Below are 18,705 nucleotides of genomic sequence, written 5' to 3'. Positions count from 1 at the left end.
AGGAAAAGAAACTCCCAAGCTGGTGAACTGAATGTTGCAGTTGCTTTGCACACTGTTAATGAAGACTGTGTGCTGTTTTCTTTTTACCAGTTGCCAGAATAAAGAGGGAGCCCAGAGTAAGGGCAAGTCCAGCGTTGCAGTGCCGTCCTTTCTACATGGGCATATCACACCACTTGCACAATAGACTCACAGATCAGCAACAGCTACATAGACTGTTCCATTTCACAGCCTCGCATTTCCGGCCTTCTCAGTCTTCAAAGGATCCTGCCCACATAGACCGCGAAGGCTGGGTCCTCCGAACAATGCGGCTTATGTTTTGGGATACAGCTACTGAGCCTTGCAATGTTCACACGCCACCATGTTGGATGATGCCATTGCTCTAACACTGTGTATAAATGTAACACGGTTTTATTTTAAAGCTTTACTTTGCGAATGGATTTAAAATTTGTATTTTATTGCACAAATCATTATTTAAGGACAGAATGCTTTATTTCCAGGTGTGTGACGCTTGTGATCGTCCATAAGATTCGCTCCAGGGTGTCACATTGATACAGAGACTAGTGTGAGGCTGTTCCAATTCTCAGCACCGCTCGTCTCTTTTCCTGAGTCCTTAGCAATTCTCCTTCCAAAAAGGACGTTTGAATCAAGGAAAAGGAAATGAGCCGAGGAAAAGGAAAGAGGAGATACTTTTGGAACACACCCCACCTACTCACGATGTATAGTCGAGTCACGTGACCACACAGTAACAAACCACAGCAGAGTCGGAAAAATGGGGCGGAGCAAATGTGTGCAGGAGAGGAGTCGAGCAGAGAGAGCTGCTTTTTCATGAAACGGGAGTAAAGTAGTGAACTTAGAGGAGAGAAACAAACTAAAGTATCGATCATAAACCACTACCAACGTCCTGATCGATATCTGCATCGATCTGCCCACCCTTGTCTCCTGGATCGTAGCTGAGATCAGCGTGAACCACGTGGGTCTCTGCTCCCTGATCTGTTTCCTGTGTTTGGAAAGAGTTGCAGCTTCATCGCGGAGTTTCTCTCGGTTTGTGGGCTCATCTAAAGGTAAGCACCGAGCTAACTTTACTGTGAGTTCAGTTCATGTTGAGTTTAGCTCCTGAATGAGGTCTTCTGCTGCTCTCCTCGGTGTCTGTTCACAGTTTATTGTGAACACGTTGAGAGAAGAGTGAGAGAGTGTTTGGAGAAAAACACCAACTAATCATTAGCTCAGCATGCTGGGAGAAGTTGAGCTTTCGCTCACAGAAAGTTTGAGCATAATAACTGTGAGTCTGTGAGAAAGAGGTAGGTTAGAGGGTGACAGGTCGCCTAGCAACAGAGGCTTCAGTAAGGGGAAGTTAAGAAATAGGAAGTATAGAGCTGCAGCGCCATATTAATAGAACACAGGAAACCAGAGGGAAAAAGCGGAACCAAGTAACACACACACATTACTCAGACCAGAAGGAGTTGTTTTGATCGAAACTGTGTGTGTGACGTGTAGCAGAACTATATATACAGTGGGGCAAAAAAGTATTTAGTCAGCCACCGATTGTGCAAGTTCCTCCACCTAAAATGATGACAGAGGTCAGTAATTTGCACCAGAGCTACACTTCAACTGTGAGAGACAGAATGTGAAAAAAAAAAATCCATGAATCCACATGGTAGGATTTGTAAAGAATTTATCTGTAAATCAGGGTGGAAAATAAGTATTTGGTCAATAACAAAAATACAACTCAATACTTTGTAACATAACCTTTGTTGGCAATAACAGAGGTCAAACGTTTACTATAGGTCTTTACCAGGTTTGCACACACAGTAGCTGGTATTTTGGCCCATTCCTCCATGCAGATCTTCTCGAGAGCAGTGATGTTTTGGGGCTGTCGCCGAGCAACACGGACTTTCAACTCCCGCCACAGATTTTCTATGGGGTTGAGGTCTGGAGACTGGCTAGGCCACTCCAGGACTTTCAAATGCTTCTTACGGAGCCACTCCTTTGTTGCCCGGGCGGTGTGTTTTGGATCATTGTCATGTTGGAAGACCCAGCCTCGTTTCATCTTCAAAGTTCTCACTGATGGAAGGAGGTTTTGGCTCAAAATCTCACGATACATGGCCCCATTCATTCTGTCCTTAACACGGATCAGTCGTCCTGTCCCCTTGGCAGAAAAACAGCCCCATAGCATGATGTTTCCACCCCCATGCTTCACAGTAGGTATGGTGTTCTTGGGATGCAACTCAGTATTCTTCTTCCTCCAAACACGACGAGTTGAGTTTATACCAAAAAGTTCTACTTTGGTTTCATCTGACCACATGACATTCTCCCAATCCTCTGCTGTATCATCCATGTGCTCTCTGGCAAACTTCAGACGGGCCTGGACATGCACTGGCTTCAGCAGCGGAACACGTCTGGCACTGCGGGATTTGATTCCCTGCCGTTGTAGTGTGTTACTGATGGTGACCTTTGTTACTTTGGTCCCAGCTCTCTGCAGGTCATTCACCAGGTCCCCCCGTGTGGCTCTGGGATCTTTGCTCACCGTTCTCATGATCATTTTGACCCCACGGGATGAGATCTTGCGTGGAGCTCCAGATCGAGGGAGATTATCAGTGGTCTTGTATGTCTTCCATTTTCTGATGATTGCTCCCACAGTTGATTTTTTCACACCAAGCTGCTTGCCTATTGTAGATTCACTCTTCCCAGTCTGGTGCAGGTCTACAATACTTTTCCTGGTGTCCTTCGAAAGCTCTTTGGTCTTGGCCATGGCCATGGCTTATTTTCCACCCTAATTTACGAATAAATTCTTTACAAATCCTACCATGTGAATTCATGGATTTTTTTTTTCACATTCTGTCTCTCACAGTTGAAGTGTACCTCTGGTGCAAATTACTGACCTCTGTCATCATTTTAGGTGGGGGAACTTGCACAATCGGTGGCTGACTAAATACTTTTTTGCCCCACTGTATACCCATTCTGGCTTCTAATGCTTTCAGACCTGAGCTTGTGTTAGTGTGACAGGCCTCAATTTCCGGAAATATCTTTATTTTTTTTAGCTTGACCACTCTGAGTCCAGTCTTTCTCTGTCGCCAAAAGAATTCAAAAGAACGGAATTTAATAAGGCTGACACACTGACTGAAGACATTTAGTTTGAGTGGTCCTGACTCTTGGTGGCGCTGTCACTTGGTGTTCGCTCGCTCTGCGGTATAGTATCACTTCCTGTTCCTGCTCAAACACAGTGGTGTTTCTGAGTAGCTTATTTGCTTACCAATTTAATTAACAACTTTTAAATACATTCTTTTTCATAGTATAATCTTCACGTGCTTCATCCGAAGCACACTTTCTGTGTACTCACTACCTAATTTATAGCCAAAGTATTCACTCACTTTCTCTGTACTGTTTCGCTAGCTTAGCCTAGCTCGTAGCCGACTCGTTAGCACCATGGCTACTTCACCTGTCCCTCCTGCTCTTTCTTGCTCATTCAATTCAATTCAATTTTATTTATATAACGCCAAATCACAACAAAAGTCGCCTCAAACCCAACAATCATATGACCCCCTATGAGCAAGCACTTTGGCGATAGTGAGAAGGAAAAACCCCCTTTTAACAGGAAGAAACCTCCGGCAGAACCAGGCTCAGGGAGGGGCGGCCATCTGCTGCGACCGGTTGGGGTGAGAGAAGGAAGACAGGATAAAGACATGCTGTGGAAGAGAGACAGAGGTTAATAACAGATATGATTCAATGCAGAGAGGTCTGTGTCAGATGTTTAGTTACTCCTCGGCCTCCTTTAGCAGTAATGATATCTGTAACAAATGTAGCGTATTTGCAGCTCTGGAGGCCAGGATTACTGAATTGGAGACTCTGCTTCGCACCCTTCATTCACCCATAGCTAGCCAGGCCCCTGTAGCTGGTGCAGCCGAAGATGGCGTAGGCCCCGCTAGCTGTTCCCCGGCAGACCCCAAGCAGCTGGGGAAAGATGGCGGCTGGGTGATGGTGAGGAGGAAGCATAGTCCTAAACAGAAGCCCCAGGTACACCGTCTAACCGTTTTTCCCCACTCGGCGAAACACCCGCCGGGGTTCAAACTCTGGTAATTGGTGATTCTGTTCTCAGACACGTGAAGCTAGAGACACCGGCAACCATAGTCAATTGTCTTCCAGGGGCCAGAGCAGGCGACATTGAAGGAAATTTAAAACGGCTGGCTAAGGGTAAACATAAATTCAGTAAAATCATAATTCACGTCGGCAGTAATGAAACCCGGTTACGCCAATCGGAGGTCACTAAAATCAATATTGAATCGGTGTGCAACTTTGCCAAAACAATGTCGGACTCTGTAGTTTTCTCTGGTCCCCTCCCCAATCAGACCAGGAGTGACATGTTTAGCCGCATGTTCTCCTTAAATTGCTGGCTGTCTGAGTGGTGTCCCAGAAACGATGTGGTCTTGTTAGGAGAGACGGCATCCATCCCACTTTGGATGGAGCAGCTCTCATTTCTAGAAATATGGACCAATTTATTAAACCCCCCAAAATATGACTATCCAGAGTTGGGACCAGGAAGCAGAGTTGCAGTCTTACACGCCTCTCTGCAGCTTCTCTCCTCCTGCTACCCCAAAAACCCATCTCCATAGAGATTGTGTCAGCTTCCAAAAAGACAAAAAACAAACTAAAAACCAAAAACAAACAACTTAAACATAAACAATTACAAAGAAAGAACAATACAGTATCCACATCTGAACCAAAGAGTAAAACAGTGAAATGTGGATTATTAAATATTAGGTCTCTCTCCTCCAAGTCTCTGTTAGTACATGACTTAATAATTGATCAACAAATTGATTTACTCTGCCTTACAGAAACCTGGTTGCAGCAGGATGATTATGTTCGTTTAAATGAATCAACACCCCCGAGTCATTCTTTTTTTTTTTTTTTTTTCTTTTTGCCTGTCCCGTTTGGCTCTTTTGCCATCAGAATTGTTGTCTAAAGGCAAAGAAAGATGCCCAACGGATTTACTTTACCAAATTGACCATCCCAGCCTTGCCGTAATGGTCCATTTGATTCACCTTTTATTGTTTATTTTATTTTCACTTACTGAATACGGGACAGACTTGACTGGGGGAAAGAAGGGGAGAAAGAAAGAGGGAAAGAGAAACAGCTGAGAAGAGGGACGGGGGAGAAGGGCAAAAGACAAAAACCAACAGAATGAGCAGAAGAAAAAAAAAAAAAGAAAAAAAAGAAAAAGAAATTAAAAATGCATATATCAACCACCTGGATCACCTGCTGAGAAAGAAAGAAGAAAACAAGCAGAAGAGAACAAGAGTAATAGAATAAACAACATCACAATGATATATGGGAATATGACAGTAAATACTAAATATTAAACATTATTGTGCAGCACATAAGATCAACAGAACACAGTGTGCTTTGAGGTAGGAGCCAAAAAGGGTGTAGTTTGTGGGTGTGATCACCCGTGTGTACACCTGTGAGCATGGACGCACTTGTTTTTTTAAAAGGTTCCTTCATGTAATGATCTGCTAGAGGGTGTGGGGGGGCCACAGCCCCGTCCTCCAGGGCATGAAGCAGGTATGGAGGAGATCAAAACTCCAGACATCCAGAGGCCCCCAGAACACAAGAGACCAAGGAAGACCCACAGAGGGGCAGCTGCGCCACTGTCCCAGAAAGAGCTGAGGAGAGTCCCAGATGAGGGCTCACTCAGCAGCCGCGGAGCAGAAGCCCGGGGGAGTTGCAGTGACGCGCCCGTGAGCTCCGCCGGCAGCCAGCCGTGCCTGAGTGACCGAGCCCCAGGCCGAGAGGCCGGGGGCACCCCACCTCCGAAGTGGCCCGAGCGAGCCCCAGGCTCCAGGCCCCGATAAGCGGCCGTCAAGGAGTGAGCCGGCGTGTACCTGGACGCCCATCCCCAGACACAAAGAACCACCAACGCACCGACACCTGAGGGAGTCCGCCACTGGCAGGGGAAGTGGTGGTAGGGGGAGATAGGCCTCCAAACCTTGGAGGGCCCGAGATGTCCCCAGAGAGGTGGCGCCTGACACCCAACCTGACATATAGACACAGAAATACAGGCACACACATATACAAACATCCATTCCCACCCTCATGCTCTCATGAATGACTTAGTTAGAATGACTCTCCCCCGAGTCATTCTAACTACCAGAAATCTCGAAGCACAGGCCGAGCGGGCGGTGTGGCAGCAATTTTTCACACCAGCCTATTAATTAATGAAAGACCAAGACAGACTTTTAATTCATTTGAAAGCCTGATGCTTAACATTGTTCACCCCAGCTGTGAAACTCAGAAACCAGTCTTACTTGTTATCATCTATCGTCCACCTGGGCCTTACACAGAGTTTCTGTCTGATTTCTCAGACTTTATATCTAATTTAGTTCTGAGCTCAGATAAAATAATTATTGTGGGTGATTTTAACATCCATGTAGATGCTAAAAATGACAGCCTCAACATGGCATTTAATCTGTTATTAGACTCAATTGGTTTCTCTCAAAATGTAAAAGAACCCACCCACCACTTTAATCACACTCTGGATCTTGTTTTAACATATGGCATAGAAACTGAACATTTAACAGTGTTTCCTGAAAACCCTCTCCTGTCTGATCATTTCCTGATAACATTTACATTTACAATAATTGATTACACAGCGGTAGAGAGTAGACTTTTTTCAAAGTAGATGTCTTTCTGAAAGCGCTGTAACTAAGTTTAAGAATATAATCCACCCACTGTTATCATCTTCAATGCCCTGTACCAACACAGAGCAGAGCAGCTATCTGAACGCTACCCCAACAGAGGTCGATTATCTTGTTAATAATTTCACCTCCTCACTACGTACGACTCTGGATACTGTAGCTCCTGTGAAAACGAAGGTCTCTAATCAGAAGTACCTGACTCCGTGGTATAATTCTCAAACACATACCCTAAAGCAGATGACTCGTAATCTGGAGAGGAAATGTCACAAATTTAGAGGATCATCATTTTGCCTGGAGAAATAGTTTGCTGCTTTATAAGAAAGCCCTCCGCAAAGCCAGAACATCTTACTATTCATCACTGATTGAAGAAAATAAGAACAACCCCAGGTTTCTCTTCAGCACTGTAGCCAGGCTGACAAAAGTCAGAGCTCTTTTGAGCCAACCATCCCTTTAACGTTAACTAGTAATGACTTCATGAACTTCTTCACAAATAAAATTTTTATCATTAGAGAAAAAATTACCAATAATCATCCCACAGATGTAATATTATCTACAGCTACTCTTAGTACCATTGATGTTAAGTTAGACTCTTTTTCTCTAATTGATCTTTCTGAGTTAACTTCAATAATTACTTCCTCCAAACCATCAACGTGTCTTTTAGACCCCATTCCTACAAAACTGCTTAAAGAAGTCCTGCCATTAATTAATTCTTCTATCTTAAATATGATCAACCTATCTCTAATGATCGGCTATGTACCACAGGCCTTCAAGCTATCATTAGAAGACATAGCATACATTTACACTGCTATGCAGATGACACCCAGCTCTATCTGTCCATGAAGCCAGATGACACACACCAATTAGTTAAACTGCAGGAATGTCTTAAAGACATAAAGACCTGGATGGCCGCTAACTTTCTGCTTCTTAATTCAGATCAAACTGAGGTTATTGTACTCGGCCCTGAAAAGCTTATAAATATGGTATCTAACCAGATTCTTACTCTGGATGGCATTAACTTGGCCTCCAGTAACGCTGTGAGGAACCTTGGAGTCATTTTTGACCAGGACATGTCCTTCAACGCACATATTAAACAAATATGTAAGACTGCGTTCTTCCATTTGCGCAACATCTCTAAAATGAGAAATATCCTGTTTCAGAGTGACACTGAAAAACTAGTTCATGCATTTATTACTTCCAGGCTGGACTACTGTAATTCATTATTATCAGGATGTCCAAAAAACTCACTGAAAAGCCTTCAGCTAATCCAAAATGCTGCAGCAAGAGTCCTGACAGGGACTAGAAAGAGAGAGCATATTTCTCCTGTTTTGGCTTCCCTTCATTGGCTTCCTGTTAAGTCCAGAATTGAATTCAAAATCCTGCTCCTCACATACAAGGTCTTAAATAATCAGGCCCCATCTTATCTTAATGACCTTGTAGTACCATGTCGCCCTATTAGAGCACTTCGCTCTCGCACTGCAGGCCTACTTGTTGTTCCTAGAGTATTTAAAAGTAGAATGGGAGGGAGAGCCTTCAGTTTTCAGGCCCCTCTTCTGTTGAACCAGCTTCCAGTTTGGATTCGGGAGACAGACACTATCTCTACTTTTAAGATTAGGCTTCAAACTTTCCTTTTTGCTAAAGCATATAGTTAGGGCTGGACCAGGTGACCCTGAATCCTCCCTTAGTTATGCTGCAATAGACGTAGGCTGCCGGGGGATTCCCATGATGCATTGAGTTTTTCCTTTCCAGTCACCTTTCTCACTCACTATGTGTTAACAGACCTCTCTGCATTGAATCATATCTGTTATTAACCTCTGTCTCTCTTCCACAGCATGTCTTTATCCTGTCTTCCTTCTCTCACCCCAACCGGTCGCAGCAGATGCCCTCCCTGAGCCTGGTTCTGCCGGAGGTTTCTTCCTGTTAAAAGGGAGTTTTTCCTTCCCACTGTCGCCAAAGTGCTTGCTCATAGGGGGTCATATGATTGTTGGGTTTTTCTCTGTATCTATGAAGCGCCTTGAGGCGACTTTTGTTGTGATTTGGCGCTATATAAATAAAAATTGAATTGAATTGAATTTGAGCTTTCCATCACAGCTTCTTTTGGTCAAGGATGAAATACATATATATATATATTTTTTGTTCCAGCTGATCATCAGGAGGCGATGAGCCATTTAGACTCAGCTCAGCCACTACAGAGGAAACAATGACTTCAACCCAAAAGGTGAGCAAAAATATCTCTGTTATTGAAACTGTGTGCACGTCACAACTCTCATTGTAACTCATAATTGTAATGTGATAATATCACCAGAAGGTGGTGGTAACACACCTACGACGTGTTTGTTGACATCTTTGATTCCACTAATGGAGTTTCAGTTTGTTCCACGACTGCATTTAACTTGAGACTGACATGGCGGGAGCATATTGACCGGATTGAAACAAATGCAAAAAAGTTATTAATGTTATGAGGTGTGTAGCTGGGAGGGGTTGGGGAGCGAGCTCTTCTGCTTTGAAAAGACTTTACCAGGCATTAATTAGGTCGGTCTTTGATTATGGGTGTGTGGCATATGGTTCAGCAGCTCCCTATGTGTTGAGAAGTTTAGATGTTCTGCAATCGGAAGCCCTTAGAGTGTGCTGTGGAGCTTTTAAGACGTCTCCAGTTGGTGCCCTACAGGTGGAGATGGGAGAAATGCCCCTAGATCTTAGGAGGAAGCAAGTATCGGTGAATTACTGGGTTCATCTTGGTGGTCATGGTGACGCACATCCCACAAAGGAGGTACTTTTGGAATGCTGGGAGTATGGAAGAAGTCAGAAGGATCATTTTGGAAAGGTGGGGAATCAGTGGGCTAAGGAGTGTCAGGTGTATGAACTTAAAATATGTCCTGCAGTAGTGTTCTCTGTGGTTCCCCCATGATTATTGGAGACCCCTCCTGTGGACTCCTGTATTCATGTGTTCACGGATGGTGCTAAAAGTCCAGTTACTGGAAGTACAGGGTTTGGAATAGCAGTTCCGTCAAAAAATATTGGAATACACAGACGCACTTCAGATGGACTGGCAGTATACTCGGTTGAAATGGTAGCAATTTTGGTAGCATTGAAATGGGTAGAGTGTTCGAAAATCAGGCAGGTGGTAGTGTGTTCTGACTCGGCAGCTGTTCTTTCAAGTCTACAATCATTTTGTTCGAAGACAAGGCAGGGCATGCTGTATGCTATTCTGGAGACTATCAGCAGAATAAGGTGTTGTGGTGGCAATATTCACTTTCTTTGGCTGCCAGCTCATGTAGGGATCAATGGAAATGAAAAGGTGGATAGGTTGGCGAAAAGAGCGTTGACTAAAAATAGGACTGAGATGGAAATTACAAGCAGCGGATCTGAAGCAAAAGGTATTGTTTGGAGGCAGGTTGTTCAGGAGTGGCAGAAGCGGTGGGATTCAGGGAGTACGGGGAGGCAATTGTATCATCTTAAGAAGGAGGTGGCAGTGAGTAGGTTTTATGGGGGTAATAGGAGAGATGAGGTGGTCATTACCAGGCTTAGACTGGGACATTGTGCATTGAATAAAACACTACAGATGATAGGAGAACATGAGACGGGGCTTTGTGGAGTGTGCCAGGAGGAGATGGAGACAGTAGAGCATGTAATACCCTTACACCGCAGTAAGGGTTATGATGTGCAGAGGAAAGTTCTGCAGAATAGATTGAAGGAGTGGGGAATTGGGGAATTTAATCTGAAGAGTGTGTTGGAGGGTAGTAGGGCACAGGTGAGGGAACTGGTGGGGTTTCTGAAGGATATAGGTGTTTATGAAAGAGTGTAGGTTTTTTTTTGTTTTTTGTTTTTTGTTTTGATACAGCTTGTAAACTCACTGTCTGACCCATACTCCGGAACAGTAAGAGGTGGTAATGCTCCTTTACGTTGGATGTCAACCGCCGTTAAACACAAAGAAGAAGAAGAAGTAGACTGCATTTCACTCACTGCCTCTGTTTGTATCTCTGTCACTGCAGGACCAACATGGAGCGAGAAGTCAGCGCTCTCAGGAGGCCGACAAACCTCACAGAAGAAAGGGAGAGAAAACATACAGCTGTGATGAGCGTGGGAAGGATTTTACCAAGGCTGAACACCTGAAAACACACCAACTCATCCACAGTGGAGTTAAACCGTACAGCTGTGACTTGTGTGGAAAATCTTTTACCCTGGCTGGAAACTTAAAAAAACACAAAATCATCCACAGTGGAGTTAAAGCATACACCTGTGACTTGTGTGGAAAATCTTTTACCCAGGCTGGAAGCTTAAAAACACACCAACTCATCCACAGTGGAGTTAAAGCATACACCTGTGACTTGTGTGGAAAATCTTTTACCATGGCTGGAAACTTAAAAACACACCAACTCATCCACAGTCGATATAAAGTGTACACCTGTGACTTGTGTGGAAAATCTTTTACCCAGGCTTTTAGCTTACAAACACACCAACTCATCCACAGTGGAGTTAAAGCGTACACCTGTGACTTGTGTGGAAAATCTTTTACCTGGGCTGGAAGCTTTAAAAGACACCAACTCACCCACAGTGGAGTTAAAGCATACAACTGTGACTTGTGTGGAAAATCTTTTACCCAGGCTGGAAGCTTAAAAGCACACCAACTCATCCACAGTGGAGTTAAAGCATACACCTGTGACTTGTGTGGAAAATCTTTTACCCTGGCTGGAAACTTAAAAGCACACCAACTCATCCACAGTGGAGTTAAGGCATACACCTGTGACTTGTGTGGAAAATCTTTTACCCAGGCTGGAAGCTTGAAAACACACCAACTCATCCACAGTCGATATAAAGTGTACACCTGTGACTTGTGTGGAAAATCTTTTAACCACACTGGAAGCTTAAAAAGACACCAACTCAGCCACAGTGGAGTTAAAGCGTACACCTGTGACTTGTGTGGAAAATCTTTTACCCACGCTGGAAGCTTACAAACACACCAACTCATCCACAGTGGAGTTAAAGCGTACACCTGTGACTTGTGTGGAAAATCTTTTACCCACGCTGGAAGTTTAAAAAGACACCAACTCATCCACAGTGGAGTTAAAGCATACACCTGTGACTTGTGTGGAAAATCTTTTACCCAGGCTGTTAGCTTAAAAACACACCAACTCATCCACAGTGGCGTTAAAGCATACACCTGTGACTTGTGTGGAAAATCTTTTACCTGGGCTGGAAGCTTACAAACACACCAACTCATCCACAGTGGGGTTAAAGCGTACACCTGTGACTTGTGTGGAAAATCTTTTTCCCACGCTGTTAGCTTAAAAAGACACCAACTCATCCACAGTGGCGTTAAAGTATACACCTGTGACTTGTGTGGAAAATCTTTTAACCGCACTGGAAGCTTAAAAAGACACCAACTCATCCACAGTGGCATTAAAGCGTACACCTGTGACTTGTGTGGAAAATCTTTTACCTGGGTTGGAAGCTTAAAAACACACCAACTTATCCATAGTGGCGTTAAAGCATACACCTGTGACTTGTGTGGAAAATCTTTTACCCAGGCTGTTAACTTACAAACACACCAACTCATCCACAGTGGAGTTAAGGCATACACCTGTGACTTGTGTGGAAAATCTTTTACCCAGGCTGTTAGCTTACAAACACACAAACTCATCCACAGTGGAGTTAAAGCATACACCTGTGACTTGTGTGGAAAATCTTTTACCCACGCTGGAGGCTTAAAAACACACCAACTCAGCCACAGTGGAGTTAAGGCATACAGCTGTGATCAGTGTGGTAAAGCTTTTGCTCGCCATACCTACTTACAGCATCATCAAGTTATCCACTCCGGATTTAAGGCGTACAGCTGCCACATTTGTGGAAAAACCTTCCGCTGGCTAAGTAGCCGAAATATTCACCTCCGCATTCACACTGGAAATGACGTTTACTGCTGTGACCAGTGTGGTAAACTGTTTGTGAAATATAAAGACTTACAACACCATATGTTTACCCACACTGTTGGGAGACCTTATAAATGTGACGTTTGTGATAAGACCTTTAAAGCTCCACGTTACCTTAAAATCCACCAACAGATCCACACCAGAAAGAAACTGCAAGTGCAGTTACTGTGAGTTATGTATGTATATTGTTATCTTCTTATTTAAGACTGACTTTTTGGATCAACTCTTCGCATTAAATTGTGTTCGCATGTAGGGCTGCGCCATATTATACCGTTCACGGTAATACCGGTACAATGCTAGGCAACGATAAGAAAATGAAATATTGCGGTAGAATATGGGTAGACCGTGCATGCGCAGTGACGAAAAAGCACGGTGGTAATTGAGAATGAGAATGGGGGGGAAAGCAGATTGTTGAGTGAAACGGATGAACCAGAATTAGTTTGTAAAAATGGTGCAACTTAACTGGTGTGGTGTTTGTTCGTCAGATAGACAACAAAGCACATTTTTTTTGCACTAAGGTGCTTGTAAATCTGGGAGTAATCTGGGTCCTAAACTCCTTTAAGGTCCCGAAGTCAAACGAATATCACTGAGAGTTAAAAACTGTCTAAATTCTTCCATCTTTAATAAAACAATCAGCGCTGTTGCTTTACCAGGTGTAACTATGATGTTTAACACCCAGGCATCCATGAAAACAGAATTCATTACATTTAGCAGAGTTAGAAGTTAGCAGGAAGTTAGCGGAAGTTAGCTCGCTAGTTTCGCTAGTTACCTAAGCATGATATAGCATGTTCTGACTGAGAGATTTCTGAAAAAAATCTAACGTACAGCTCTGCTATCACTTCCAACATAAATGAAGACAGGAAACAAAACAGCAGTGACGTTTGTAGGGTTACTGAAGTTTGGCTAGCTGGTATGTAATGTGCTACATGATCGCTAGCGACACAGCTATGTTAGCATAACATAAACAGAAAAGCTGGAGGATGAACGCTAACACTTTTCCACTCAATAAAAGTTAACGTGAAGGTTCCTGATGGTTAGAGACAAATGCAATCGCATGGCAGGATGCTGTAAACAGACCAAACTTCAGTCAGGAGAACAACTAAGATAATCCATCCACAATATGAGGTTAGTCATTAATATACTGCAACAAGAATCAGAATCAGAAACTTTATTGTCATTGTCACAAGAACAATGAAATTAAGAATGGTCCCCGATCATTGCATCATCCCTAGCAATATCAAAATATAAATAAAACAATAAAATTCAATAAATAAAATAGATAGAATACTTAAAATACTAATAAGACGTAACAGTAAAACATTCACATACATTCCCACACACATGCTTCAGACCGTGCATAGATTAACACAAGAGTGGCGTGATGGACATTTTTTTGTAGTACTCAGATGTGTTATTGCAGTTGGATAACAACTGTGTTTGAGTCTGTTAGTCCTTGAGCTGATTGCCCTGTACCGTCTGCCTGAGGGCAACAGTTCAAACAGGGAGTGGCCAGGATGTGAGGTGTCTTTTATGATATTTTGGGCCTTTTTAAAACAGTGGACGTTGTGTAGAACTTCCAGTGTGGGGAGAGAGCAGCCAGTGATCTTTTGGGCGGTGTTAATGATCCCTTGGAGTGCTTTCCATGAACAACATGAGAATAGAGCAGCTGTGATAGAATACAGAATTAATGAATCAATGGTACAGAAGTAGAGGAAGCAAGAAGAATGAGTTGAATAGTTTGATTTATCTGACTGCTTTGTTTCGCTTAATGTGCCTAATAATCCCATGCACCTTGTGGTCCGAAAAATACATATTTGACTTTTTTATTTGGCACACTGCAGTTTAATGTAGCAAAGCACCTCTTTTTAACTTCAGTGGATGTTATACATGGTTATGCTCAGGATATGTCAGCCCATTTCTACTGGAAATGCCTTTTGGTTAAACTTTCAGAAAGGAATTTGCATTTGCACTGTTAAATATTTATATAGCTTTAATACACATAAAAAACAGCTGCTTGTTTAAGTAAAATAAATAGATGTTTGGGGTTTTTTTTGCACTGTATTTATTTGCCCAAGAGTAAGTTTGCTAATGATGTTGGTTGAAGCTAATAGAAGCAGTCACGAGAACTAAATAATAGCGCTGTTTTAACGGCACCCTCATCATAGTGCTCTCAAATGCAGCAGCAATCCATTTACTCAAAGTCATAACAGATAGAAAGCAAGGCAGTAGCCTGTGTTCAGAAAAACCCAAAAACATTTTATTCAAATATAATAACCACAATGGTGGAGAGGGAAACAAAGAGAAACTGGCTTCTTTTTCCAGTATAACCATGTTTACAGGCTGTTCTAGTGTTTATGTTTTACACGCTTGTCCAAACAACAAATAAGTTAAATTTCAAAAGGTCTTTTCCAGCGAACATAAGAAGAAAATAAAAGTCTGGCGTAGAGTTAAGTCTTCAGTGTGATTTAGTGCATCTCAAATAAATGAATAATCCAAAAAGTATTGTTAGGATTTAAATATATATATATTCTTAATGCTTATTTTCTGATCAGATTGTTTCATGTATTTTAATAATAGAGGCCTTTATAAACCAGGCCCAGAGGTGACAAAGATCTAGGTCGGAAGGTGACAAGTTGCCCTGGCAACAGACTTTAGAAAGGAGAAGTAAAAAAAAGAGGAAGTTTAGTGCAGAGCTGCACCTGAAATCTGACACAAAGAAAGAGGAACTGAGTAAACTGAGGGTGTGTGTGTGACGTGCAGCGGAAATATATATAACCATGCTGGCTGCTACTGCTTTCAGACCTGAGCGTGTGTGTTCATGTGTTCGGGTCTCCGTTTCCGGAAATGTAAAATAAAGATAATTTTTTTCAGCTTTCTTTGCTGCCAAAAGAATTCAAAGAACGAAATTTATAGTATCTTTATTAATACTGGAACAAACAAGCAAATAAGGTAAAATATTCCCTCCAAACAAAACGTTTAAAAACATACAAATTTGACAGGAAATCTATCTGCACCTTCCAGTGTGCAATGTGGCAATAAGTTCGCCCATGTTTGGACTTCTTCTGTGTTCCGCAAATCAGTCCGTGGATGATTACATTGCTCCGCCCATCAAAAAGTCTACGCATGCGCGAATATTTCAGTTAGTGGACTGACGATTGTTGGTTGGAAAATTTTTACATTTCACCCAACCTTACTGGGTAGTCTAAAGAGCACTGAAAGGAAGGCAACTGGACTTCCTTGAAGATGTTTCAACTATCTTCCGAGAAGCTTCTTTGGTCCTAAGAACAATTAGGTCGGTTTACCAGGTCCCAATTCAATTTGATTTTGACTCTATCAGAAATATTATTCTTATATTATAATATTATAATTATGATCATATAGCTTGGATATATATAGTGTAGCCCTGACAGAGCCCATCACCCACTGGGAACGAGTCCTTATTGCCGGCAATGCGAACCAAGCTCTTGCAACGGTTGTATAGGGATCGAATGGCCCGTAGCAATGGGCCAGACACCCCATACTCCCGCAACACCTCCCACAGGACACCCCAAGGGATTGTTCCTCCTGTATCCGAGGTTCGACTAGCGGACGAACTCTCCTTTCCAGCACCCTGGCATAGACTTTCCCAGGGAGGCTGAGGAGTGTGATCCCCTGTAGTTGGAACACACCCTACGGTCCCACTTCTTAAAGATGGGGACTACCACCCCGGTCTGCCAGTCCACAGGTACTGCCCCTGATCTCCACGCAACATTGCAGAGGCGTGTCAACCAGGACAGCCCTACAACGTCCAGAGCCTTCAGGAACTCAGGGCGGACCTCATCAACACCAGGGGCTCTGCCACCAAGGAGTTGTTTAACTGCCTCAGTGACCTCGCCCCCGGAAATTGGCGGGTCATTCCCCTCATCCCCAGACTCTGCTTCCTCCTCGGAAGACGTGTCAGTGGGATTAAGGAGGTCCTCGAAGTATTCCTTCCACCGCCTGAAAATTTTCTCAGTCGACGTCAGCAGCGCTCCTCCAGCACTATACACAGTGCAGGTAGAGCACCGCTTTCCCCTCCTGAGACGCCTGACGGTTTGCCAAAATCTCTTCGAGGCAGTCCAAAAGTCTTTTTCCATGGCCTCTCCGAACTCCTCCGAACTGTTGAAGCTCTGCCGGAGGTGTGCGTGTGTGATCTCGCGGACTGGGGCCTCTGCTAGATGTTCCCAGCACACCCTCACTACGCGTTTAGGTGCACCAGGTCTGTCCAGCGTCCTCCCCCGCCACCTGATCCAACTCACCACCAGGTGGTGATCAGTTGACAGCTCAGCCCTTCTCTTTACCCGAGTGTCCAGAACATATGGTTGCAGGTCTGGTGATACGATTACAAAATTGATCATCGACCTACGGCCTAGAGCGTCCTGGTGCCACGTGCACTCTTATGTTCGAACAAGGTGTTCGTTATGGCCAATTTGTGATTAGCACAGAAGTCCAATAACAAAGCACCACTCGGGTTCAGATCAGGGAGGCTGTTCCTCCCAATCACGCCCCTCCAGGTCTCGCTGTCGTTACCCACGTGAGCATTGAAGTCTCCAGGTGGAGCACCTTCCAGCACCCCCCCCCATGGACTAAGGCACCACCAGACACTTGCCTTGGGCACCCTCCCCAGGCCTGGCTCCAGGGCGGGGCCCCGGTAACCCTATCCCGGGCGGGTTAACTGTTCGCTCGATGTTCTTTTCATAAGGGTCTTCTGAATCGCTCTTTGTCTGGTCCCTCACCCAGGACCAATTTGCCATGGGAGACCCTACCAGGGGGCAAAAGCCCCCAGACAACATATCCCCTGGGATCCCTGGGACACACAAACCCCTCCACCACGCTAAGGTAGCGATTCAAGGAGGAGATTTTCCAATTGGCTAAAAATTACAGGGGAGAGGGATGCTGCTAGCTAGCCAGTCCTGTATAATATGGCCTTAAAGCGAGCAAAAAAAGGTAATTCCTGGACTTTTATGCCAATTTGGACAGAAGACTGGGGTTTTGTGCAACAGAAAGATCATGCTATATGTGCCCTTTGCCTTGAGAGTGTTGGTTGCCAGACCTCCAATGTTAAACAACAGTTTGAGATGAAAGATCAAGAAGCTTCAAGTATGAGGCAGAGAAAGTTGAATCAATTACACGTGCTGTGTCAAGATATGAGAAGCAAGCAAGTACTCTTGCACATTTTTACAGCTGCTAAACATCATGGACCATAAGTAAGTTTTCGTATTGGGCAGTGCATTGCTAAACATGGAGAGCTGTTTACAGACGGAGAATTTATTAAGGAGGCTTTTCTCTCAAGCTCAGAGATGTTATTTAATGGGCTTCCAAACAAAGATGCAATTAAAGCAAGGATTCAAGACATACCTGCATCAGCCAGAACTGTGGAATGATACATCCAGGAAATAGGTAACAATGCCAGAGCCCAACAAACAGCTGCTTTGAAAGAAGCCCAGGTGTTTAGTGTAGCTTTGGACAAAAGCGTTGATATCAGTGAGGTTCCACGTTTGGCTGTTCTGGTAAGATCCTGTGATGTGGAAGTACAAGAGGAACTCTTCTGCTTAACCCCGATGCCTGAAAAAACGTGATGTGGGGTGTGGTGAGGCGTGGTCGGCGACGCCGTGCAGGTCTGCAATCACGTCCGCCGTGTGAAAACACGCTCTAAATGATGATCTGTGGTCCCGCCGTGCCTTATTCACACCACGTGAGGGTATTGGCAAGGTTTTTAAGGAGTGTTTTGATGAGCGAGGCATTGGCATTACATTGTGCTGTGACAAATAATGATGCACCAGCCATTGCTGGAAAACACAGGGGTGCTGTTACCTTAATTGAGGAACAAGTTGGTCATCTCATCATTAAACAACACTGAATAAAAGAGTTAGAAAACCTTTGTGCCAAGATGTCAAATTCAGATCTTCATGACGCCATGGCCACAGTGGCAAAAATCGTGAACTTTATAGTTAAGCGATCTGCTTTGACACCGCCAATTCCAGTCTGTGCTCGAGGAGATGGATAGCTCATGCATAGACATCCCACTCCACTGTGCTATCAGATGGCATAGCTGTGGAAATGTTCTGGAACGA

General features: G+C 43.9%; 1 protein-coding gene across 1 annotated transcript; it reads left to right on the top strand.

The window, feature by feature from the left end:
* The first annotated feature begins 1,029 nt into the window (after positions 1–1,029).
* Positions 1,030–13,245, top strand: LOC113029652 (zinc finger protein 227-like). The gene is made up of 5 exons (XM_026180639.1): positions 1,030–1,061; positions 8,829–8,904; positions 10,679–11,085; positions 11,242–11,885; positions 12,390–13,245. Exons 2-5 carry the CDS (start codon positions 8,887–8,889, stop codon positions 12,782–12,784), a joined length of 1,464 nt encoding a protein of 487 aa, XP_026036424.1. The 5' UTR covers positions 1,030–1,061; positions 8,829–8,886; the 3' UTR covers positions 12,785–13,245.
* Positions 13,246–18,705: the final 5,460 nt, after the last annotated feature.

Source organism: Astatotilapia calliptera, chromosome 9, assembly GCF_900246225.1.
Source record: "Astatotilapia calliptera chromosome 9, fAstCal1.2, whole genome shotgun sequence".
Lineage (NCBI taxonomy): Eukaryota > Metazoa > Chordata > Actinopteri > Cichliformes > Cichlidae > Astatotilapia > Astatotilapia calliptera.
This window is presented reverse-complemented; position numbering and strand designations above follow the sequence as displayed.

What these genes read in the sequence shown, in the direction of transcription:
- LOC113029652 (XM_026180639.1), top strand. An exon ending in ATCCACAGTCGATATAAAGT is followed by an intron (nt 11,086 to 11,241) that starts GTACACCTGTGA and finishes ACTCACCCACAG; the next exon opens with TGGAGTTAAAGCATACAACT. An exon ending in ATCTTTTACCTGGGCTGGAA is followed by an intron (nt 11,886 to 12,389) that starts GCTTACAAACAC and finishes CCCACGCTGGAG; the next exon opens with GCTTAAAAACACACCAACTC.